The following is a 26,042-nucleotide window of genomic DNA, read 5'->3' on the forward strand; positions in this document are numbered from 1 at the left end:
GTGTTCTCTTTCAGCTATCTCACGTGAGAAGGCAGTGGAGCTTCTTAGGAAATGTCTGGAGGAGGTGAGTAGCTCCCATGGGATCCTGAAAGGAATGTTTTGTCTCTCTGTTTGCCAATATTGTTCCCATTCCTCAGTTGCATTTTTTCTGATCCTTGCCAGAAGGTATAATAAATATCCACTAACCAGATGTGAAGTTGCTACCAGGGGTAGAGTTTGGTACATAACAAGCTTATTTTTTTCACTCATGGGTCACCTTCTCATCAATGTCAATTTTATAATTTAATTAATTTTCTTTTTGGTTCATCCAGACTAGTGGTTCTCAAAATTTAGCATGTATAAGAATCATCTGGGGAGCTTGTTTCTTAAAAAAGGCAGATTCACACTCTCCACCCAATTCTGATTCAGTGGTCCTGGTGTAGATCTTGAGAATATTTTAACCAGCAGTCCCAAATGATTTTGCTGCAGGTGGTAACTGGAGCCATACTTTAAGAACTATTGTGCTAGATTTTATACCTGCTCTATTTTTGTGCTACCTGGAGTTGTCATAAAGTCTGCTCCCTTGGGGACTTCCCTGGTGGTGCAGTGGTTAAGAATCCGCCTGCCAACTCAGGGGACACGGGTTTGATCCCTGGTCTGGGAAGATCCCACATGCTGTGGAGCAACTAAGTCCGTGTGCCACAACTACTGAGCCTGCACTGTAGAGCCCGTGAGCCACAACTGCTGAGCCCGCGAGCCACAACTACTGAATTCCTTGTGCCTAGAGCCCCTGCTCTTCAACGAAGAGTAGCCCCCACTCGCTGCAACTAGAGAGAGCCTGCATACAGCAACGAAGACCAAATGCAGCCCCCTCCCCACAAAAAAAAGTCTGTTCCCTTAATAGTACGTAAGTTTGGGAGGGAAAGCCTCTGCTGGGAATTCAGGAGGCCATAGAAGGTAACTAAGAGGCTTTGGGCAGTAGGGGAGAGCAGCCCTTAGTTTATGAGGCCAGGAACACAGGCCCTGCCCATTCCAATACTACTCCTAGGAGTCTAAGGCTCTGGGGTATGAATGGAAGATGAGGAGGAAAAGAAAGCAGCTCCTGTAGGCTTTTTAATTCTTCTACTGTTCTTGTAGCCTAAGGATGAACTTGAATTCGTGGTCTAGTGAGAAGAGAGTAGGAGGTTGAGAGCAGGTGGTAGCATTGGACAGTAATGTCAGTTTGCCTCTTACACAAGCCTGTCATTTTCAGTCCATAGTGCCCCTTTTTCCTCTTGTTTGTAAATCCCCTTTCCAAAGCAGAAGCTGAGAATAAACTCATGTGCTTTTCTTATTAACCATTCAGCCACGAGGCCGTATTAGTCCAGCAGCCCCAAGTGTTGCAAGGGGCTGCCAGGAAGAAGCCACTGGAATATCGAATGCTTTGAGACTTTATTCCTCAAGGATCCTAAATATGATTATTTTATAAACCCACATTTCCTTATTGTCACCTTTTCTTGATCTTGGAGCTGGTGTCTGGACACAGGAGTCATCAGCCAGAGAGGACGGTAGAAATGGAAATGGTTCTTGCTGTCCAGTCCTCATCTGTAAAGGAGATGGGAAACATCAAGAGAGAGAGGGCTTAGGCCTGGAGAGGTGTACATGTCCAGGATATGCCCCTAAGGGAGCACATGGAGCTTTGTGCCTTCTATCTAGAGATTAAGTGAGGTGTCCAGGAAGAGTCTCCCACAGAAGCAAAGATTTCCTCCAGCTGTGTTTCTCAATAATCTCCAGCCAGGTTAATGGGGGCCGTCTGGTTTTATGCACATAGACCACAGCTCCTTTGGAATAGCCTCTCAAGCAAAGAGTCTCATGAAAGCCCAGAGGTGTTTCTTTAATGACAGGTTAGCTTGTATTGGAGGAGACAGAAGCAGGAGTTGTTCCAAGAGTAGTTTTGAGGCCATCCTTCCCACCACCCCCCAGCTATACACACAAACACATACACATCTGGTCCTTATAATGTGGGCGGGTGACTGGAGCAAACTGTTGGGACCTAGGAGTACATGGCTTTGGTCCAAAGCTTATTCCTAGCGCAGTCGCTCCTTGGTTGGCTTGTTACCTTGAGACACTTTAAAAGAGAAGTCTGTTTACCAGGCTAATTAGTGGCAAATTGTGAGGAATAGAGCATTAGATTGTCTCATTCTTCATCAGCTGACTGACCAGAGTCAAGCCCTCAGCTCTTGCTCACTACCTTCCAGTCAGCCTCCACCTGCAGTTTGGGCTTTCCTCAGTGTCCTAGTACCAACTGCCTCCAATAGGATACCAGCGGCACAAAAGCAGAGATTATTATCTGCTTATATGCCCAGTGCCTAGAACAGAGCCTGGACCACAGTTAGTTCTCAATAAAAACTTGTTGACTGATTTCCTTCATGTTTCTCTGCAGCTCCAGAAACGCTTCATTCTGAATCTGCCAGCCTTCAGTGTTCGAATCATTGACAAGAATGGCATCCACGACCTGGACAACATTTCCTTCCCTAAACAGGGCTCCTAACGTCATGCCCTCCCTCCCACTTGCCAGGGAACTTTTTTTGATGGGCTCCTTTATTTTTTTCTACTCTTTTGATGTGTGCTCTCCATAGATGGTTATTTCAGAATAAAGCTGACTATGGATAAATTGAGTGCTCTGGGTTGAGTCTCAGTTTACCTAACATCACGTCAGGAAGGAAGTGGAGGGAGGATTACCTGCATTGGACTTTTTGCCGGGACTGTCTTTCCTCCTGCCCCTTTCCCTTCATTAATGCTCTGATTGCCCTTTAGCAGCTGACAGCTTGCTTGCTAATGTTTCATTCCCTCTAAAGCAGTGGTTCTTTATTGCCCCTAAGCTTAAACATTTTTAACTTAATTAATTTGAATAAGTAATATATGTACCTATAGATTGACATACATACACTAATATGTATAAAATAAGTAACTAATAAAAACCAAGTGGACAGCACAGAGAACTCTACTTCACTTTGCTGTACAGTAGAAACTAACACAACATTGTAAAACAACTATACCCCAATTAAAAAAAAAAAAGAAACATAAATAAAAAATAAAACTGTAAAACGTCTAGAAGAACCCTCCCCCCCCAAAAAAAATTGTTATTGGGCCATTAAAAAAAAAATGTAAACAGTACGAAAACACACAGTAAAAATGTTTCTCCCATCCCTATAATTTAATCACCTTCTTCCCTTCCCAGGGGAAACTTCAGCTACTAATTTCTTATCTAACCTTTAAGAGATATGCTGTTCTTGTATAAAATACGTGCATGCCCACGTCCCTTTTAAAAAATATTTTTAAATGTTCTGCATATTGCTTTTTTTCATTTAACACTGTGTTGGAGATTGTTTTTATATCAGTACCTAAATAACTACCTTATTGTTGTTGACAGTTGGATAATATTCCATGAAATTGGTGTACCGTAGGTGGTTAACCAGGTATCTGTTTTACTTCCTAACCTAGCTTTTTGGAAATGAGTAATGTAGATATTTTTTGATTGGTGCCACTAAAACAGTGGTTCTTAACCAGATGTATGTATGAGTCACCTGGGGAGTTTTCTTTTTTAGTCTACATGATTAGGCTGCATTCACTCCCGGATTCTAACAAACAGGTTTGGGGCCTAAACTAGGAATATTTTTTTAAAGCTTCTAATCTTAGGTGATGATAGAGAACCACCAGATTGAAGCTTTTTTGGAGCAGTGGTCCTCAAACTTTAGCATGCATCCCAGCTTCCTTACAAACACAGCTTGCTGGGTCCTACTCCTGTAGTTTAGGGTGTGGCCTGAGATTTTACATTTCTAATATTTCCAATTGATGCTGATGCTGCTGGTCTGGGAACCATACTGTGAGCACCATTTGGTCTTAAACTAAGGTAAGCCCTACTTTATTCCATTCTGTGCTACTCGTAATACCACATACAATAGGTTTTGGGTTTATCTGAGGCGAAATATACCATCTCTCTAAGATACTCCGTATAGATCAGCACATTTGTATTAACAGTATTGGATTAATATCAAATTGAATGTCGTACACTTTTTAATACACCAATGGTAAATGCTAATCATTTACCAATGACAAGCTAATCATTGACTAAATGGGCAAAAGAGATGATTCACATGACCACAGCTGGTTTATCATCAAACACCACCATCGGTATGCATAGGTGTGGGCTTTGGGCTAGATTCCTGAATCTCTTTCCAAGGCATCTATTTTAAAACTCCACAGGTGATTCTTAGGCTTGCCCCAGTTGAGTGCCACTACTAAGGCATGAGCAGTCCTGCTTCATGGTTTTCCCATCTGTAGAATGGTTAAAATTGTATGAGGATTCCATGTGCAAATATAAAGCATTTGGAACAGGGCCTGGTATGTGGTAAGTGCTCAATAAGTACATAATTATTGATAAACTTGTTATTCTGCATCCAAGCCTCACGAGGAATGAAATTGTTCTCTGCCTTTGAATATAAGTGTCCCCAGGGCACTCTCATAGGCAAGCCCACCAGCCCACCCTGACTTCCAGTCTGTTTTCTCCAATCCAGATCTCTTTTCTGAGCTCAAGATACACTTAATTCTAGGTATCTCACCCTCTAGTCATAGGGACATCAAACTCAGCATGTCTAAATCTAAGCCTTACCATCAGCCCCCAGCTCCCAAGTGCCCAAGGCAGAAACCTAGGCATCATTTATCTTTGATAAGCTTATTTTGGAATAAATTTGGTTTTGCAGAAAAGTTGCAAAGATAACACAGAGTTTCCTTATACCCCTCACCTAGTTTCCCCTGATGTTAACATGTTAACATTTGTAAAAACTAAGAAGCCAACATTGGTTGGCACATTAGTATTGATATTAACTAAACTCCAGCCTTCATTCAGATTTCACTGATTTTTCCACTAACGTCCTTTTTCTGTTCTAGGATATGATCCAGGATACCATATTGCATTTAGCTGGGCATCATTTTTGATGCCTTCTTTATCTCCAACCTTCACATAGTCACCAAGTTCTGGCAGTTTTACTTCCTAAATCTTTTTTTATTATTATTAATTTTTGTTGGAGTATGCTTGCTTTACCTTCCTAAATCTTTTAATGAAAATCTCCATCTCAATTCCCCGACCAGGGATTGAACCCAGGCCATGGCAGTGAAAGCCTGGAATCCTAACCACTAAGCCACCAGGGAACTCCCTTGGATTTTTTTTTTTCCCCATTTATTTATTTATTTATGGCTGCATTGGGTCTTTGTTGCTGCGCGCAGGCTTTATCTAGTTGTGTCAAGCAGGGGCTACTCTTTATTGCGGTGTGCAGGCCTGTCATTGTGGTGGCTTCTCTTGTTGTGGAGCACGGGCTCTAGGCACACAGGCTCAGTAGTTGTGGCTTGCCGGCTCTAGAGTGCAGGCTCAGTAGTTGTGGCGCACGGGCTTAGTTGCTCCGTGGCATGTGGGATCTTCCCAGATAAGGGCTCGAACCTGTGTCCCCTGCATTGGCAGGCGGGTTCTTAACCACTGCACCACAAGGGAAGTCCCTCTTGGGCTATTTTAACAGCTTCCTAACTTCTCTCTACTTTTTTTTTTTTTTGCGGTACGCGGGCCTCTCACTGTTGTGGCCTCTCCCGCTGCAGAGCACAGGCTCCGGATGCACAGTCTCAGCGGCCATGGCTCGTGGGCCTAGCCGCTCCGCAGCATGTGGGATCTTCCTGGACTGGGGCACGAACCCGTGTCCCCTGCATCGGCAGGCGGACTCTCAACCACTGCGCCACCAGGGAAGCTCTCTCTACTTTTAATCTCCTCCCTCTCCAGTTTTTTCTCTGTACTCGAAAAATTGGATTGTCCATTCCTCTCCTCACTTAAAACTTTTCTGATGGTTTTCCATTGCTTATAGAATAAAGCCTACCTTTTTGGTTTGACATGCTAAACATTTCATAATCCTTTACCAACCCAGGTCCCCAATTTCCTTTCCCTGTTCTGTACCTCATAAAGCCATGACCCAACTGAATTGATATGGCCTCAGCATACATTTTTTACTTCACGCCTGTATATATATATACCTACTGTAAGAAGGGTAAGCATTGCTTCCTGGAACTTTTCTTACAGGTGCGTATATATGTATGATTGAGTCGTGATGTAGTGCACTCTGATATTTTCTAATCTGTTTTCTTCTACCAGATTTTGTTTTTTTTAATGCCAGCTATGTCCTAAATCAATTTCAAGTTTGAAAAACACTGGGAATGCACTGATGCTTTAACACTCCTGGCCAAACACTGCTCAGAATGGTCTCCCGATTGGTTCCCATCTGCTTTCAGGTGATTAATACACTGAAAACAATTTATTCCTTCCCAGGCTTGAGGTGAGAGGGGATAGGTTGGAGAAGAGAGCACCTGTTTTGCCTCAGGGTAGGGAAGCTTAGCTCTGACTAGTGAAGAGGTTAGGGAGGCTGACAAGGAACCCTTAAGAGATGGAAGAGGGTGCTGAAATAGTTTAAGTGCCATATGTCTTACCTCATTTAATCCCTTCAACTTCCCATAGTGTAAAATAATTTTAGTAGTAGAATGTCTCTTGCAGGCCCAGGGCTTTCGTTAAAGCAGAACATACTTTCAGCCTTTACTCCAGTCCTCCTTTCGTATGTGTGGGCTGAGGCAGGGAAACTTCTTGGGAGAAGAAATCACATCTTTGGACCTTTCCCTTGGGAGATGACGCCCAGACCTTTCATTTCTCCAAAACACCTGACCATCTGTCTCTGGCAGCACACCTACAAAGAATTGAGGGAAGAGAATTCCAGGCAAAGAGAACGGTAAGTGCAGTGGCCCTGAGGCATAAAAGTGGTAATTTGAGGAACAGGAAGGAAACCAGTGTGGCTAGAGCAAAGTGAGTGATGAAGAGAATAGTTTAAGATATGGTTGAGGAAGTAGGCAAAGTTTTGATTGTTGCAGGGCTTTAGTATGAAGGTGTACCAGTGAAAACAGAGGGACCAGTCGGAAGACTATTGTAATAGTCTCGAGGACTAGGGTGGTAGCACAGGAGATAGAAAGAAAAGGATGTGGACTTTCTAATGGATTGGGTGTAGGGAAAGAATCAAATATGACTCCCTAATTTCTGGCTTGAGCAACTGGGTCAGGAAGGTGGTGAGGTCAAGATTTGAGTACTTGAGTCAAGTACTCCTTTTTTTTTTTTTGCTGTACGCGGGCCTCTCACTGTTGTGGCCTCTCCTGTTGCAGAACGCAGGCTCAGTGGCCATGGCTCACGGGCCCAGCCACTCCACGGCATGTGGGATCTTCCCGGACCGGGGCACGAACCCATGTCCCCTGCATCGGCAGGCGAACTCTCAACCACTGCGCCACCAGGGACGCCCAAGTACTCCATTTTGGACATAAATAGAAGAGAGAATTTCAGAGAAGAGCAAGTGGTCAGCCATGTCAAATGCTGCAAGTCCAGAAAAAGGGCCTTTGGGTTTGACATGTGGCCATTGAGGACCTTGCTGAGTGGATTTCCATAGGCTGGTAGGGATAGAAGACAGATTAAAGTGGTTGAGGAGTGAATTGGGGGTGGGTGAGGAAATGGAGGTAGGGGTGTAGCAATCTTTTAAAACTCTCCAACTGCAAAAGAAGTAAATGGAGAAAGGATTTATGTTTTGTAAGGTAAGAGATCATAGAATATGTGTCCTTTGGGGAACGATTTAGTATAGATGATTCAGTAGAGAGGGAGAGAATAAAGGTGCAGGAAAGAAGAGTGGCCTCAAGAATGAAATCCTCAAGGAGACAGAAGAGCTGGATTTGAATGAGCCAGATAGACACACGTAACCAACGGTCATGTTAACACATCACATAGACCTAATAGCTGGACTGACACATTCACACACACGGCCCAGTAAGTCACAATAATACACATACGGCCCCCCCAGGATTCACTACACACACACACACACACACACACACACACACACACACACACGCAAATAGCAGCCACACTGACAAGCCAGATAGACCCACCTTCTGTACCCCCTCACCCAGAGGTGCCCACAGCCCATTCCGAGGTTTCCCCCTTATAGTCGCCCTCCCACTCCACCCCCCCACCCCCAATTCCCAGGCTCTGCCTCTCCCCCGTGACCTTGGGCTGAAGAAGGACAGGGAGAGCTTCATATCCAATGAAAAGGTTTTATTAAGAGAATGAGAAAGCAATCTGAGAGTTGGGGAGGTACATTGACTGCAGGGTCAAGAGAAACAACAGCAAATACAAAATCCCACCAACAACCTTGGGGTCCCTGACATCTTTGTTCCCTCCCGGCCCACCAACAGCCCTTTGCGAGCAAAAACACCCTCTCCATCCTGGTCCAGCTGGACATCTTGGTGCATAAGCAGAAGACATTGAAACAAGAGTCCTCAACTCATTGGGATAAATAAGTTGCACTGAACATTTTAAAACTTTAAATTACAACATAAATAAATAGGACACAGCAACAGGACTGAAGTGCAGCCTGGATTCAAGTTATCCAATTTGTGTTTATCTTCTCTGTTCCTTGAGGGCCCCTCCTGCCCACTTCTTTCCAAGAGTGGCAGGGGTCCAAAGAGCCCACTGGGGCCTCCTGCCAGCACCCCTTTTCTGGGGGTAGGAGATTCTGGGATGAAGGGCACCAACTCCTCAGTAGCACCTGGTTTGTTAATTCCTCTCCTGCTGTTAGTAAAAACAGCAAGGCCTTGGCCTCTAGGAGCACCCATCACCCTAATGGGCAGCGCTGGCCCCAAGAACCAGGCTTTTCCATGCAATTTCCTGTCCAAGCCTTTCTCAGCAGTCAAGGGTCAGAAAATTGCACACGCGAGGCAGACGCCTGGGCCCTTATCTACAAACCACCACAGAGGCCACCTCCCCTTACTCCAGCCCAGACGCCTAACTCATGGGTTTCTGGAGGAATATTCTCTTTCTGGCCTGACTCCAACCCCACCTTTTAATCCTGTCAGGCCCACCCCCAGGAGCAAAGACCTCATTTCAGACCTTGGGAGCCCCTTAGGGATGGGGTGGGGGAAGCAGTTACTTCCGAAGTTTGGCATCCTTCTCCGAAGCCTTGGTGTCACCACGCCCACTGCCTGCACTGCTTAGAAACATCTTGTCCAGCCCCTTGAGTGACTCCAGCAAGTAGTTCTGGAAGGCAGTGAGGGCAGCACAGATGGCAGGCCCGCCGAAGCCGTGGGTGATGAGGCTAAAGTGTGTCAGGCAGCTCTGCACTCCGGGCTCCAGGATGAGTGCTGGGCGGGTGTTCCCCAGCGGTGAACGGTCCTGCGCCATCAAGTCTGCAAACTCCTTGCAGATCTGCCTGGTGGGGGAAGGAGGGTCAGAGGTTAGAGGACAAAGGTCTGAGTCCAGGGAAGGACCCACCACATACTGGGTACTTTATATACATTATATATATGATTGCTGACCCAACAGTCTACAAATGATGATCATACCCGTGTTAGAGAAAAGTAAACTAAGGTTTAGAGAAGTTAACTGATTTGCCCAATGTCACACACCTAATAAATAGCACATGCCAATACCCTACGATTTCTTTTTCTGTGGATGTCCTGCCCACGTTCCAAGTCCAGCTCAACTCCTACCTTATCCAGGAAACTTTCCTTGATTCCCTCTCTTACTGCCACCTCCACCCAAAACAGCCAATGCTTCAAGAGGTTTGTCTACGAAATTATTGGGGAACAATCCAGAATCTGCCTTAAATAACTGAAATAATAGCTAGCAGTGAACATGAATTGAGGCCTGGATGCTGTGCCAAGCACACTGTATGTATCATCTCACTTAATCCTCACAACAAATCTATAATGTTATTATCATTCCCATCACATGGAAGAGGAAACTGGGTGGTTTCAGACAGGTTAGATGACCTGCCCAAGTGACTAGGCTGGGATTTGAATCCGTCTCCAGTATGTGGCTGGATATATGGCTCAGGCAGGAGAATCACTTGTGTCTCACCTTTGCATCACCAAGGAACCGGGTCAGCATCTTAGACATGACTGGGACCCAGAAAGTGCTTGATGAGTTAGCTGGTTAATGAGTGAGGTGATCCCTGCCCTAGATATGTTTCTCCAGCTCCAACATGAGCAGCCTCAAAGGCCCCATGAGTCATGGCAGTCCCGTGAGTCTGTGATTCCAATTCTGCCTAGGGGACTTGAGGAAGCCTTGAAGGCGGGAGCATGGAGCTGTGATTTGAAGGACTGTTAGGTGGGGGGACTGGATGGTGTTCTAAGCGGAAGAACAAGCCCCAGGACAGGAGGGCAGGAGAGAGCAAGTGGGTCAGTTGGAGCGGGTGGAGTTTGTGCAGACCAGATTATGGGGGCCCTCAAAGGAGTCTGGACTTGACAGAATGGTGGTTCTCAAACCCGCCCCCATGTCTGTCTCTTCTTGCAATGGGACCCTTTCTAAAAACTAAATCTTAATGGAACGCCAGTTCATTAAACAGGCCCTGCGGCATCCCTACAGAACCTAGTTTGAAAATCAATTGCAGTAGCAGTGGGAGCCATTGAAGGCTCTTGGGTAGGGATCAGTGCATGTGCAGGGAGGCTGGGGGAACAGAGGGGCGCTGGGGTGAACGTCCAGGAGTGAGACTGGGAGACCAGAGTTGAGGTGGCATGCGAGTGGTGGCGAGGGAGGCATCAGTGAGACTTGCAGAGGGGTCAGATGTGAAGTAAGAACAAAGGGGGGTCAACCCAGGGGTCTGGGTGGGTGTTGGTGCCCTGATGGAGGTCACTGGAGCAGAGGGGCTGATTGGCAAGGCTCAGGCAGGGGGAGCAAGGCCAGAGAACCTCAGACCCATGACGGGACTGGGGCTGGTGGTGCCCACACGTGGACTTACGTAAGCCTGTCTGTGACACTGTTTGCTGATGTGTAGAACCCAGCTATGTTCACATGTATCCATGTGTGCCCTGTCACGTGCACAGCATGGAACCTAGGTGTGCCTGTGTGCAGTGCTGCATGTACCATGTGTACATCACATGTACACGAGTGGTATCCATTGTGCCCATGCTTGGTGTCTGTGTCTGTGCATTGCACCAACATGTGCCTGTACACGGCACCCATGACAGCCAGTGCGTGGCGCCCTCACTCACTTGGCGGCCAGCAGCATGCTCTTGCGGCTGTGCAGTTCCCCCGGGTCAGCATGCTGGCGGCACAGGTACTCGGCAGCTGCCTTGGCTGGGAACTCGGTCTCACAGACGTAGCCAAAGTCTCGGGCCAGGTGTACAGCCTCTCCTAGGACGGAGGGGAGGCAGAGAGATGAGCCGTCACTACAGCCAGGTGTACCTTTGAGCCTGGAGCATGGCCTTGACACTCCAACCCCTGACCGGGGCCATCCTGCTTCTATATGTATCTTTTCTTGATTTCCCTCTCAGCTCTAGACACAACCCCGCTGCCCTCCCCTGGGGCTACCTCAGATGGGCTCTGAGCTGAGGGGTGGGAGCTGAGCTCACCAGCTGTCCCAGAGCCTGAACTCAACATAATCGAGCTGAGAGTCCCCAGCCTCCAAGGAAGGGACTCTGACCCCTCATCTCTTTACCACATCCAAACACTGGCCACTCTTCCCCCCATGCACACACACACACACACACACACACACACACACACGCACACATGCTCTCTACTGCACCGGCACATGCACATGTGTGCTTGCATATACACTTAAAGACTGTACACATATATCACACACACCCCTTACTTATACATGGTGCACAGAGAACACACACATGACTAACACACCCTCCTGCATTAGAGACAGCCACACACAGTCACACTGGATGACACAGGTCCCCTCAGGCCTCACCCTCTACTAGTGAAGTCAGCAGCGTCACATTGGCGGCCTTGCGACGACCAGCTGGCAAATTGAGCCCAATCTTCTCCAGCCGTTCCCGCAGGCACCGGCCCCCATTCTTGGACTTGGCCCTTGCCATGCACACAGAAAGACAGACACACACTATGAAGACAAGATGAAGCATGTATGCTAAGTGACCCAACAGGGCCTTCCTGCCTCCACCAGCCCTGCTGAGGCTTGGGTCTGGTCCTGGGGACACTCTGGGGTCTCTATTTACCTGATCCCAATCTCCTAATCTCACTGGTTTTGCAGCCAAGATGGGAATGGGGGGCCTAGCACGCAGCTCCAGGAACCCCTCACTTCTCCCTAATCCTCTCAATAACAGGGACAGCCCAAGGTGGGGCAGGATGAACCAGCATCTTAGGGTCCTTTTTCCCACGTGAGCACACCAACACAGCTACCCAGGGACACCCAGACCCTGAAACACACAGGGAAACACAGACACATGGGGAGACACTGTTACACACACAGCTGCCCAGGAGCACATAGACACATACACAGATGAACGCACACTGAGGGCCAAGAATAGAGACACACACACCAATAGAGACAGACACACAGACTCAAACACCCAGGGACACAGTCAGAGACACATGTTCACACCAAGTCAGGATCCCAGGGTCATTTGTACAGACATTCACAGACTCATACAAGTCGCTCTGGGATGCTCAAAGAGACCAGGAATAAGGAGATACTCCCACACCTGCACAGATGCAGCCCCACACAAAGGTACAGACAGGTAAACACACATAAGTCTAGCTCCACGTGCGCATGCAGTCACACACACACACAACATACACACTCACACAGAGTAGCACACTGTAACCAACACATCTCACTAAAGGTAACACAGGAAACTCACACTCACGGAAACATATACTCCTGGCCACCCCTACACCACATATACACACACATGCACACACACAAACACTGTCCTCAAACATATCAAAGCTCATAGCCCTGAAGCAGAAATACCCAGGCACAAGGACACGCACACAGAGAGACAGACACAACTATGAAGACAAACCATGCACCCCATGCCCCCACCCCAAAACACACGCACCAGAGAGGCCTATACTGACACAGGGAATGGGCCTTAGGTCCCGGGGATCCTTTTCCTGAGGGATGGGGTGAAGATGGCACTCTCCCTTCCCCAGACCCAGCCTTGTCCATCATACCCAATGTGGGTGAGTCCTCCATCCCTTCTCTGTACCCAGGCTCCTCTCTACCCGTGACCCCCAAGCCCACAGACCCATGGGAGCTGCTGAGGACCTAGGCCTGCCCAGAGAGCATGCACAATCCCCCAGGGAGACTGAGGTGGAGATGACTCTGTGGCCTGGGGTGGGGCCGGCCCCTCTCCGATGCCCTGAGAAAGTCTGAAACGACCACACATTTTAGCTTTGATACTGTGCAGGAAGCTGTGGGCTGACCTTCCTACCTGCGAAGGATACCACCCAGGAGAGAGGCATTGAGGCACTCAGGAGGTGAGAGTCGCCGCTGGACCTCCCCCACTGTCACCTTGTACTTGGATGTCGAGCTGAGCAGAGACAGCCGGCCTGGCACGGAGCAGAAGACCTCACTGGGGTTCGTGATGCCGCCAACCAAGCTGTCTTTGGCCAATAAGAGGGCCGAAAGGCTGCTGGCTTTGGAGGGGATGGGGACTGTGAAGCAGAAGCAAGAGCAAGGGAGAGAGAGACAACACTGAGCCAGGGACCACCGGACACGGGCGCTAGCCAGCTGTGGCATGAGCGCATTGCTGAAGCACCAGCTGTGTGCTGGGCCCCGTTCTAGCATGCTGTGTACACACAGCTGCATCTGTATGTCCCAGCACCTTTTGGAAGGAGGTTCTACTATGTCTGCTCTACAAGGGAAGAGACTGAAGCACAATGAGGTTAACGTGACTCACTCTAGCTCACTCAGCTAATGGGTGGTAGACATTAAACCCTAAGTTCTCTGGCTCTTGAACCCCTGTTCTTTCACTGAGTCAGGCTGGTTCCCTGTTAAAACTCAAACAGCTTCAGCAGTCTTGGAGTTTTGCCATGTGTAATCAGAGAGGGAGTTGGAACTAAGGAAATGGAATACGAGCTGGAGGCAGGATTCCTGGGTCACTGCAGCAGAGCTCAGCCAGATCTGCACAATCACAGGCGATCCCTGATTACCCCCGCTCATTTGTGATCCCCACGTCTCACCCACAGCCCCAGATCAGTGAAAGGCCTGGGGCCCTTGGGCTCCCACATCCCAGGGACAGGGAGGTTATGGCCCCATTAGGCCTCCAGCCCTGGCCCCTTTCCTGCCAAGTCTCTCTGGGATGCTCAAGGAGACCAAGAATGAAGAGACACACTCTATCACCCCCTCCCCCAAATGCTTTCTAATTATCTACTAATATCTATGAAGGACAGGGAGGGAAATCTGAGAAGTTTATTTTTTAACACCCATTTGGACACTCTTGGCTCTAAAAGAAAGTTCTTCCTGCAGTCTAACCTCCATTCTCTGCTAAGCCTCAGGGGGAAGGGAGACTGACTGAGGCACTTGCTTCCCCTTGGGCTTCTCTTCTTTCAAGGAAGTGAGAGCCTTGGTAGAAAAGGCGGGCCTTGTGTGTTTGGGGAGGGGGATCAAGTGGGGAGCCTGAGGCCAACAGTCACTGAGCATTCACCATACAGATAACCTCACTGAATCCTCAGAACAACCCACCAGGGGGCTATGTTATTATTCCCCTTTTACAGATGAGGAGACTGAAGCCCAGAGGGGTGAAGTAATGTGGCTGAGATCACACAGCTGGTAGACTTAGTACCAGTAGCAAGCCCTGGACTATGGCATCAAAGGCAGCACTTGGCCCTCCAGCCATTTGGCAAATATTTGCTGAGCACCTGTGTGCCAGGAACTGTGCTAAGCCTTGGGAAGGCAGAGGTAAGCAAGGCTGGCCCAGTCCCTGGCCTGGCAGAGCCCCTCCAGCTTTTTCCTCTCTGGATGCACATTCAAACCCTCCATCCCATCGCCCAGCTAGAAACCTCAGTGAGGCCCTCCACGCTGCCCTCTCCCACCACATCCCATCCATCACCACGTACTAGGGCTTTCTTTTCTCCACGTGCCCTGGATGCAGCCACTTCTCCAGGTGTACAGGGACGCTCACTCATTTCCCACCTGAATTTCTGCCCAGCCCCTGCTCCAGAGGGATCTTTCTGAAACACCCATCACTCCCCAGCTAGAACCCGTCAGTGCCCAAGAATTAAATTCCAGCTCCATAGCTGAGCAGAATGCTGCTGCCTATCCTTCAGTGAGTGCCAACTATATACCAAGTGCTTCACACTAACAGCTCTGTGGAGATGCTATTTTCTGTGCCCATTTCAAGATGAAGAAACTAAAAGTTCAAACAAGTTAAGATAGTACAGCAATAAGGAGCAGACATGGGTCTTGACCTCTGACAATGGACTTTAAAGTTCACATTCTTAACTGTCATAATGTCCTCCTTCACCCTCTTTTGTGGTCCGGCCCTGCCTACCCCTTTTGCCTGGTCCTCCATCTGCCCTTTAGGCTCTCGACCCACACTGACCAATACAAATATACTGTAAGCCACATATATAAATTTATATTTTCTGGTAGCTCTATTTTTAAAAAGTAAGAAACATGTTAATACCAATTTTAATATATTTTACTTACCCCATATATAAAAATATTATCGGGACTTCCCTGGTGGCACAGTGGTTAAGAATACACCTGCCCATGCAGGGGACACGGGTTCGAGCCCTGGTCCAGGAAGATCCCACATGCCGCGGAGCAACTAAGCCATAACTACTAAGCCTGTGCTCTAGAGCCTGCGAGCCACAACTACTGAAGCCTGTGCGCCTAGAGCCCATGCTCCACAACAAGAGAAGCCACCGCAGTGAGAAGCCCGCGCACTGCAACGAAGAGTAGCCCCCGCTCACTGCAACTAGGGAAAGCCCGCATGCAGCAACAAAGACCTAACACAGCCAAAAAAAATAATAATAAAAATTAAAAAATTTTTAAATAAATAAAAAATAAAAATATTATCACTGAAACATACAATCGATATTTTAAAAATTATTAATGAGCTTTTTTTTGTAATTTATTTTATTTTTGGCTGCGTTGGGTCTTCATTGCTGCTCGTGGGCTTTTCTCTGGTTGTGGCGAGCGGGGGCTACTCTTCGTTGCTGTGTGCGAGCTTCTCATTGCGGTGGCTTCTCTTGTGGAGCACGGGCTCTAGGTGCGCGGGCTTCAGAAGTTGTGGCTCGTGGGCTCTAGAGCGCAGGCTCAGTAGTTGTGGTGCACGGGCTTAGTTTCTCCGCAGCATGTGGGATCTTCCCGGACCAGGGCTTGAACCCATGCCCCATGCATTGGCAGGTGGATTCTCAACCACTGCGCCACCAGGGAATCCCTTAATGAGCTATTTTACATTCTTTTCTTGTCCTTGGTCTTCAAAATTCAACACGTATTTTACAGTTATAGCCCATCCTAATTCCGACTAGCCACATTTCAAGTGCTCAATAGCCACACGTGGCCCGTGGCTCCCACAGTGGACAGCACAGTTCTAGACTTCAAAGGTGGGGAGCACAGGAGTTAACATATAAGTAAGTGAGATGTGGGAGACCTGCTACTTGGCCGAGTGTTACCATGCAGGATACACCAACATTGCCGGAACTCTTGGTTTGTTTTTTTGTTTTTGTTTTTGCTGGTGAGACAAGGATTTGAGATTTCTAGGTGAAATCTCTGGATTTTTACTTTATTATTATTTTATTATTATTATTTTTTGGCCACACTGTGCAGCTTGTGGGATCTTAGTTCCCCGACCAGGGATTGAATCCATGCGCCCTGCAATGGAAGCATCCTAACCACTGGACCGCCAGGGAAGTCCCTGGATTTTTAAACATTGGCAACTGATTCAAAAATTTAAAAACCCAGGACAGGTCACATGGAACGTGTGAAGCACCACCTGGGATGCGGGACGACTAGCTCACCAGCGTGTGGGCTCTTTAAGCCCCGCAGAACTGCTTGCTGTCTGTCTCAGGAGCCCTTCTCCATTTTACTAAGCGGGGCCTCCTTCTTCTCAAGCCTCAGTCCGGGCACCACCCCCAATGCAAAGCTTCCTAAGCCCTCACCCCCTGCTCCTTTTCACCCTCTGTCGCTGTCCTTACCACACTGAACCTCATGTCTGCTTCCTCCTCTGTCTTCCCCACCAACTGGGAGTGCCTGAGAGCAGAGTCTTGGCACAAGGGGGTGTCAATGAATGTAGAATAAATGAGGGAAGCAAGGGCCCTTGAAACGTGGAATGGGAGAAAGTGTGAAGACTCACAGCCAATATATGCATGGGGTGGGGGTGGGGGTGGGGGAGGGTCGGAAAGGGAACCTCATTCCTTTTTTAGCAATTGATGGTAAAACTGCCCTTCCTCCCTGGGTCGTCCCTATTCAGGCACCAGGGAAGGGCCAACAGGTCATGGATGGGGCTGAGTGGGAGAAGTGAAGAGGTGGGGGGAGGTGGAGAGAGTAGCAGCACACACCCTACCCCAGGCAAGTTCCCTGTCCCCAGAGCCGGGCCAAAACTAGGGTGAGGCAGGGGAGGCGCTTGTCGTGGGTGCAAAGTTTAAGGAGGCAGCAAAAAACTCAGCAATCAAGGCAAACAGTATTTTAATGCAATATTTTTAAAAGTAAAAATTAATGTAAAAATCCACAGTGACAAAATATCAAAAATTTAAATAGAAGCAGGCTCTGATCCTGCTCTTCCACGACCCTGCCTCACTCCTCTTATCCTAATCCCAGCCTCCGCCCCAGAGTGAGGAGCAAGAATGTCCTGACCCAACAGACACACTGACACTGGACATGCAATAGCAGCCATGCCACCCCCCACCCCAGTGTCTCCCAGGCCTCCGCACGGGCTCCCTCATCACCTGTGTCCCTCTGCCTTGAGGGGACTTTCTGGGGTGATGGAACCATTCTCTAACATATTTCATATCTTGACTATATGTTTACATTTGTCAAAATTCATAGAAATGCACATCTAAAAAGGGTGAACTGTACTATACATAAATTATACCTCATGCTCGACTTAAAAAACTAAAACTATGAATTAGCAAATTAACAAGAAGGGCAAAGTGACTGTCCTCTCTCCCATGACTCCTAGCCAGAGGGAATGGTCAGAGGAACAGAAAATTCCTCTCTCCCCCAGCAGCCTCCTCTTTCCAGCTTTTATTAAAATCTGGGGACCCCTGAGGCCAGGCACTGTGAGAGAGGAGAGAGACCAAAGCTGGGTGAAGCTGTTTGCGCATGTACAAACAGGGACATATGTGAGCACACGTGTCACACAAACATCTGTACATAAAAACTACATGCCCTGCCATAGAGCACTGAGGATGAGACTGTGCATATGCACACTTACTCAACAACAAATACCGAGCCCCAGCTATATACACATAGGCTCTGCCCAACTGTTGCAAGTATGTGGCAACATGCATAAGGTTATCTGCAAGTGCTTTTGCTCCTGCTGATATATTTAAACATAGAGTATACGCCAGATTTATGCAAACATAGGTGCGGCTAATGTAGCGCATGACAGGTGGACATGTGTTTGTGTATATGAATTACAGACTTTGTTGCTTTCCCCACTTGTCTGTACCCTTTTCCTCAGCTTCTTCCTTCAAAAATGACAGAGGTTTGGAGGCCAGGGTTAGGGAAGCAGGTAGCCTGGGACAGGAGCAGTCACGAAGGTGGGAATTAACTAGCACGGATTGCAAAGGAGGGACCAGTGTTTGTCTCCCACACCACAGTGTCCTAAAGCTGAAGTGGTCTACCCATGGTGTCCCCCTGGTCATGAACGCAGAAGCCATTCACATGTACACACTCCTACAGACATAGGAATGTCCTACAGACAGAGCTCCTAGTTAGCCAATCTATCAGACAAGACTCACACACACACACAAGTCTACACACTCTGTCCACAGGTGGTAGATATGGTCTGACCACTGATTCTGGGGAGTGTGCAATAGGCGCTGTTGGAAAGTTGGTTAAAATTGCAAGTCTTTCTAGAAGAAAATACAGGAGAAAAATCTTCATGACCTTGGGTTAGGCAAAGAGTTCCTAATATAACACCAAAAGCATGATCCATAAAAGAAAATAATGATAAACTGGATTTCATCAAAGTCGAAAACTTTTGCACCTGAAAAGACACTATTAAGAAAATGAAAAGACAAACCATAGACTTGAAGAAAATATTTACAAATCCTGTATCTTATCAGGGATGTGTATCCAGAATACATAAAGAGTTCTTATAATCCAATAGTAAGATATACAACCCAATTAGAAAATGTTCAAAATATGTGAGTAGACATTTCACTTAAAATGATATATGAATGGCTAATAAGCACATGGAAAAGTGCTCAGCATCATTAGTCATTAGGGAAATGCAAATTAAAAGGATACTGAGGTACCATCAAGAAGGCTATAATCAAAAAGAGACATATCAAGTGCAGATGACGATGTGGAGAAACTGGAACTCTCACACTTTCTTAGTGGGAATGTAAAACAGTACAGCCACTTTAGAAAACAGCTTGGGAGTTTCTTTAAAAAAATTAAAGACAAACTTACCATAAAATCCAGACATTCCCCTCCTAGGAGTTCAAGAGCGGTGAAAACGTGTGTTCACACAAAGACATGCGTGTAAATGATCATAGCAGCATTATGTATCCTAGCCAAAAAGTGGAAACAACCCCAGTGTCCATCAACTGCTGAATGAATAAACAAAATGTGTTACATCCACACGATGGAGTACTACTAACCAATAAAAAAAGGAATGACCTACTGATACAGCCTACAACACAGATGAACCTCAAAAACATTATAAGTACAAGAAGCTAGATGCAAAAGTCAGCATACTTATATGTTCCATTTATATAACGTGTCCAGTATGTGCAAACATATAGACAGAAAGCAGACCAGTGGTTGCCTAAGGCCTGGAGTGGGAATTAATTACAACTGGGAATGGAGGAACTTTGGGGGGTGTTGGAAATGTCTTAAAACAGACTGTGGTAATGGTTACACAACTCCATACATTTACTAAAAATCATTGAACTGCACTTTTCCAATGGGTGAATTTCAGGTATGTACATTTTACTTCAATCAATCAGTTAAAGAAATGAAGTTCCAGGGCCATAATTCCAGGGATTCTCATTCAGTAGATGTGAAATGGTGCCCAGGAAATCTGCATTTTTTAACAAGCACCCCTGGGGATTTGATGCATGTGGTTCCTTAGACCACACTTAAGGTACCACTTAAGGTCCAAAGCCTGGGGGGAAGGGGCAGCAGGAGGAAGGCAGACAGGAGGGGTCGTGACCCTCCTCCCAGCCCACTTGAGTCCCCTCATCTCCCCAAGTGGGACCTGCTGGTTAAGTTTCCTTCTCACCAACTGCTAGAGGGTTTATTTTATTTTTTTAATTGAGGGATAGTTGATGTACAATATTATATAAGTTGCAAGTGTACAACATAATGATTGACAATTTTTAAAGATATATTCCACTTATAGTTATTATAAAATAACGGCTATGTTCCCTGTGTTGTACAATATATCCTTGTACCTTATTTACTTTATACATAGTAAGTTTGTACCTCTTAATCCCCTACTCCTATCTATCTTCCCCCTCCCCTCTTCCCTCTCCCCTAGAGGGTTTCTTTTAAATATAACTGCTACCGTTCACTGCCCTGCTCTATGCTGCCCTCAGGTACAGTCCACAGTCTATCTGCATGGGCACCAGTTTTTTTATCTCATTCTGGGGCCAATGGTAGCCTGGGAGGCAAGTGAGGCAGGGTTGTAGAAGTGCAGGGTCAGATTCCATCTTTACTTAAATTTTGATATTTCGTTTATTGTGGATATTTTTTGCATTAAAAAATTTTAAACATATTGCACTAAGATGTATCATTTACCTTGATTACTGAGCTTTTAGGCGCCCTCCTAAATCTTGCCTCAAGTGAATTCCTCACTTACCTCACCCCGGTCCTGGCCCTGCTTGTAGATTCACTTGGAAGCCCAGAAACTCCCCATCTCCCTTTTCTTTCCCCAGATCCAGGGAGAGCAGAGAACCTACATCATCCCCTGCCCTGAGACTGGACAACAGAGCCCAGCAGAGAGGGATTCCCCACCCCCAATTAGGCAACTACCCACTCTCCTCGGAGGAAAGGAGGATTATCTCAATTCTCATCCCCAAACCACTCCCCTCCAGCTGTGACTGTATAGCCTGAAACCCACGGAGATTTTTAACCTTTTTAAACCTGTCTGGCTTTCCAAAGAGAGGGCATAGGCACGTGCTGTTCCTAGTGGAGCGAAAGTAGCTCGGCCCTTTGTACACCCCCTCTCCGAATGCACTCAGACTTCCAAACCCTTCATTCAACAAATCTGAACACCTACTGAGCCCCCTGCTGCCTCTCCCTCAGGAAGCCTCCCCAAGTTCAGGCACTCACTGCTCCTCTTCTGAGCTCCCACTACAAGGTATACAGACCCTGTTCACTGCCTTTCTTGGCTGGGAAATATTCCTGTCCATGTCTGTCTCTCAGGCCAGTCCCGCCTGCTTTCTGTGCCCCTAGGACAAGTCACGAAACTGAAAGTGACAAATGTGGGCAGAAAATTGAGGGCTCCCCACTTCCCTTCGGGTCAGCCTCAGCCCCATCTGCCATCCTTGCCCCGGCAGCCCTGGCTACAACGGGCTGCCGACCTGGAAGTGTGGGGTGGGGCGGGGACTTTGCCTCCCCTCCCCTGCCTGGAGTAGTGAAGATTTTACAGCCTCCCTGGACGCACTGTCGAAGTCGAGACCCGAGGCCTCCCTGCGGTAGCAAGGCTGCTTCTGGTGTAGGGCTGCGGCCGCCTCCCTTTCACAGCCTAGGACTCCAACCGCCCGTGACACAGCTGCCCCTCCCGCCAGGGCCGGGAGGAGCTGGAGGAATGAATCCTTTGCTTCAGCTAGCCAAGAACGACCTTCTATAATTCCAGGGCCCGGGTCTGAGTGGGATGGTCCTCCACCGCCCCTGGCAGGTGCCGGAGGACTTCAGGACTCGACCGGGGCTCCCGATGCCTTCAGAAGGCCTGAGGGCGAAGAAGGACGCTTATCAATTGTGCCCAAGTGGCTGGCGGCGTGGCCGGAGTTCCGCAGTGACTGCGGAGGGCCCAAACGAAAATTACCCGCCGCGTGGGGCGTGGAGGCTCCAGGGCGCAGGGCTCCAACCGGGCCACCTGCTTAGCCACAGCTGGGTCGCCCGCCCACGCACCCCGCTCCGAGGTCCGGACCTCGCAGGTCGGCTCTGCCGCAATGACCCTCTCTCCTCCTCAAAGGCTCGCCACGCCAGCCGAAGGACAAGCTCGCGACTCAGGAACCAGCCTATTCCTTCCGTTGGGAGCCCCGGCTCTCATCCCTCCCCCTTTGCTCCATTGCTCCGGGCTGTGACTCGACGTCCGGGTTGGGGCCCCCAGGACGCAGTCCCCAGCTCAGGTCGCCGGGCTCCACTGGGCCACCGACGGGCTGACACTGGTGTCCGGCCGGTGTGCACGCCCGCGTCGGCGACATCTCGAACAGCACCAGCGCCCACATCCATCCCCCACCCGCCGGAGCCCGTGTGCAGCACTCGGGACAGTCCCGGCTGCACTCACTGTGTTCTTTGGGGATCCCGGCACACCCCTAGGACCCGGGATTTATGAAAGCTGATGTCCTTTGAGAGAAACTAACTCGAGGCAATTTTGGTTCCTTCTTGGTAGCCAGTCTTTTATCCTGGCTCTGGCCAGGGGATTGGGGTTTAAGGTGCTCAGAGCCCCACCTGATCCTTCTACCCTTCCCCAGGGCAGAAATCCCCAGGCTCCTTCCCAAAATGCAAAGTCCTGGCCTCCCTGAGGGAGTCAGTGAGCCGAGCCCCCGTAGCCTGTGGAGCCCGGGCAGGAGTCAGAACTGGGGACCAAGACCATGGTTGAATCTCTGGGTGGACAGCACAGCGGCAGGCTCTTGCCGCTGCACACCGAGCTCTCCCTTCTGTCGGGTTCCAAATAATCCACTAAAGCAAGGCAGCGGCCGCCAGTAAAGAGCTGGCTCTGAGTGTACACCTGCCCGGACTGCAGGCAGCCTCCCCAAACCCCCAGCTCCAGGTAACAGCCCCAATACCTGGAGCTCCCTTCTCCCAAGTTCTGGGAGGCCTGTCTCCTCATCTTCCCCACATGTACACCAGGTGGTCCAGCTAACTCCCAGCCCCAGGTAACTCAGCCTCAACTTTTGAAATCCAGCTCCCCCCACCCCACCTCCCTGGGACTCAAGGAGGGCAAACAGAGCCCAGGCTTGAATTCACTCGTTTGAAAAACAATTTGAGCCAATCTCGGCTCAAGTGCTTGCCCCAGGTACAGCGGGCTTGTCTGTGCCTCCATATTCCTCTCTGCACCTGCCCCAAATTTATCCCTGGGCCTCTCTGAATCTCTGTCTTTCTCACCTTTCCCTGTCACAGTCAGAACTCACAGGCCCGAAAATCCACTGGAGGGCAGATCTCAAACCCCTGGCTTTTCCAAGGGCAGAGAGACACAAACATCCTGAAAATACACAGGGAGCAACCCTACATGCTTAAAGATCTTCAGTGCCAAAGAACAAATTCTGGGATACAACAGGGACCCTGACCCCCAAACACATGGAAATTACACCAACATAACAGACACACGTCACACACTCACAGCAAGAGACACCAAGAAATACTGGGAAAGCAACATAGAGACATGTACAGGATCCCAAACTCACATAGACACCAACTCCCAAGCCCTGACCCTCCTGCGTACAGCCCAACACAATAGTCACACACCAGCTCCCCTATTCCTAAACTGCTGAAAGAGGCTCCCAAATGGAGAAAAAATTCCCTAGGGAAACCTCAAGGTCCCCAAGGCCCTGCTAGGAAGGGAGGGGCAGAAAGCACCAGACAGGCTAGGAAACGATAAGGCTTGGTAAAGTGGAAATCATTTAACGACATCCATGGGAATAGCACTCCCATTAACACCTCTTAGGAAACAGAGAAGTGGTTTAACTCGTTTTGCAAATTAACTCCAGATCCAAAAGAGTGCCCTTGCCTTGGTAAAGAGTGAGCTTGGCGACGCACAGGAGGGACGCGCCACAGGGGAAGAAACTGGGTCTGTGTGCCGGGGCCTGCACCATTTCGCCCGGTTCTGCCCTGGCAGATGCACGCCATTCCTTACCTTTCTTGATCACGGACTGGTCCAGGAGGCTCATTCCCGGCTCGTCCATGGCCTGCAAATAGGACAGGGTGGTGGTAAAGGCGCTTGTAGATCTAGTCTCCTTTCGCTTCCCAAGCCCCTGCTGTCCCCGGTCCCTGTCCTGTCTGCTTCACCCAACGCGCACCACCCGTCGCCTGTGGCCGGCGACAGGCGGGACCAGGATTCACCGGCGCTCCACCATTTGCGGCTGAGTTGGAGCCCTGGGTGCCTCGCCATGCCGTGCAAAAAGGGCATTTTGGAACCTTAAGACAGGCAACTCCTCCACTTCGCTTCGCTCCAGGTACAGGCTGCTCCAGTAGACCGCGACTGGGCATAGGTTCCCTACGTTACCCAGTGGAGAGGGACAAAAGTGGTTCGGCCTCTGCCCATTTACTCGGCGAAGGGTCGCCGCCATCCAGGCACCTGCTCATGGACTCAGTGTCAGGCCGCCCGAAAGGCCAGGCAGCGTCTAACTTAGGACGTGGGACGCATCCTGGGAGTCACGAGCAAGAAGTGTCAGGCTGGGAGAAAAGTCGGGTTCCTGCATTGGTCACTCTTTGCCTCCAGCCAGGTCCTAAGTCACCGCAGCGGATGCTGGCCCATCCCGGACCCTTCGGGCCTCACCTGCAGGTCCTCCAGGCCCGGCGGCACCGCCAGCCCGGGAAGGCCGAGGGACGCGTCGGCCAGGCTGTGCGCGCCGTCTGCCAGGCCGTGCAGGAGCCGCGGCACAGCGGCGGTGTAGTCGCGGCGCGGGTCGAGGCCCAGGGCGCGGGCGGGAGGCGCCAGCAGGCCGGGCGGCTCGTCGTGGGCGCGGGCGGCGGCGCGGGGCGCGGCCCAGGCAGCCTGCGGAGGCTGCGGCTGTGCCAGGGGCGCCAGGCCACCGTACGGGTCTCCGGCCAGATGGGGAAAGGCGGCGGCGGCGTCGGACGCCTGGCCGTAGGTCAGTGGCGGCTGCGGGTAGGGCGGCGGGAAGTAGGGAGGCTGGAAGTCAGCGGCGGCGGCGGTTGGCGTGTGGCAGAGCTGCGGCGCCGGCCCGTAGGCCGCTTGGGGCAGCGACGACAGGCGGGCCCCGCTAGCCGCTGCGCCCAGCCCGTCGGGGCGCTCCTGGGGAAGAAAAGGGGCGCGTTAGGCGACCCATCGGCAGCTGAAAGGACCCAGCCCGAAAGGACCCTCCTCAGCTCCCGAGGGGCCAGCTGCCGTCCTGCCCGCTTCCCGAGGCCCGAGGTCTATCTCTGAATGACCCGTGGGCGCGGGAGCCTTGGGCTGGGGACATTGGTCTCCGGCGCGCACAGTTCTCAGCGGGCGGAGTCGCTGTGGCCCCCTCCCTCCGAAATTTCGTTGGAGGAGGAGGTTCGGAAGGTCCAGCATTCAGGCTCCCGAATCCCGGCCCGGTACGCCCCGGTGTCCCCGGGCCCGTGACTACTCACCATGGCGGAGTAAGTGTGCACCAGCATGGGGCGGGCAGCGCGGGGCGCGAGGCGTGGCGGCGGTGGAGCCCTCGCCCGACGGCGAGCTCTGCGGGAAGAGGTGCTGGGAGCCTGCACGGCCCGTGGAGGGTCACTTTGCAGTGGCGGGGTGCAACCTAGCCCGGAGCCCAATAGGCATCGGGTCCTCAGCAGTGGACGACCCCGGGCGGGTCCATGGGGGCGGGATGTAGGCCGGACGGGCGCTGATCGCACTTGGAAAAGTCGGTCAATGGGCGCCCAGCGCCCGCCCTTCTTCCTCTGTACGCAGCTTGCTCCATGCACTCCAGTTATAGTGGCGGGGGCGCGCCGAGCCTCCGGGGGCGCGCATTAAAGAGATACGCTAGGGCCGCTTTCTCCCAGCTCCCCAGCGACAGCCCAAGAGGAGGCGTAGCTTTGGCGCAACCCCCTGGCAAGGATAGAGGGTTGTGATTCCAACCCGCGCTTGTCTGATCGCTTTCTAGGCTCGAAGCTCCCAGTCACCTTGAAACAGAGAAGGATTCGAGGCTGGGACATAAGGGC

At 49.9% G+C, this 26,042-nt stretch overlaps 2 protein-coding genes across 2 annotated transcripts in view; one reads left to right on the plus strand and one right to left on the minus strand.

Moving 5' to 3' along the window:
* The window catches only part of PSMB2 (proteasome subunit beta 2), a 36,678-nt gene extending 34,041 nt beyond the window's left edge, over window positions 1-2,637 (plus strand). Inside the window, exons 5-6 of the mRNA XM_029230409.1 lie at window positions 15-64; window positions 2,402-2,637. Coding sequence (XP_029086242.1) covers window positions 15-64; window positions 2,402-2,509 — 158 coding nt within the window. The 3' untranslated portion in view covers window positions 2,510-2,637. The remainder of the gene's footprint in view (window positions 1-14; window positions 65-2,401) is intronic.
* Window positions 2,638-8,391: 5,754 nt separating this feature from the next.
* TFAP2E (transcription factor AP-2 epsilon) lies at window positions 8,392-25,777 on the minus strand. Its single transcript, XM_029229578.1, has 7 exons — window positions 25,485-25,777; window positions 24,682-25,161; window positions 24,040-24,091; window positions 13,270-13,492; window positions 11,784-11,902; window positions 11,074-11,215; window positions 8,392-9,290 (listed from the first exon to the last, which is right to left on the minus strand). Exons 1-7 carry the CDS (start codon window positions 25,509-25,511, stop codon window positions 9,008-9,010), a joined length of 1,326 nt encoding a protein of 441 aa, XP_029085411.1. The 5' UTR covers window positions 25,512-25,777; the 3' UTR covers window positions 8,392-9,007.
* Between the last annotated feature and the right edge of the window lie 265 nt (window positions 25,778-26,042).

This window comes from Monodon monoceros, unplaced genomic scaffold (genome assembly GCF_005190385.1).
Source record: "Monodon monoceros isolate NGI ecotype Baffin Bay Population unplaced genomic scaffold, NGI_Narwhal_1 Super_Scaffold_18, whole genome shotgun sequence".
In the NCBI taxonomy this organism is placed as follows: Eukaryota; Metazoa; Chordata; class Mammalia; order Artiodactyla; family Monodontidae; genus Monodon; species Monodon monoceros.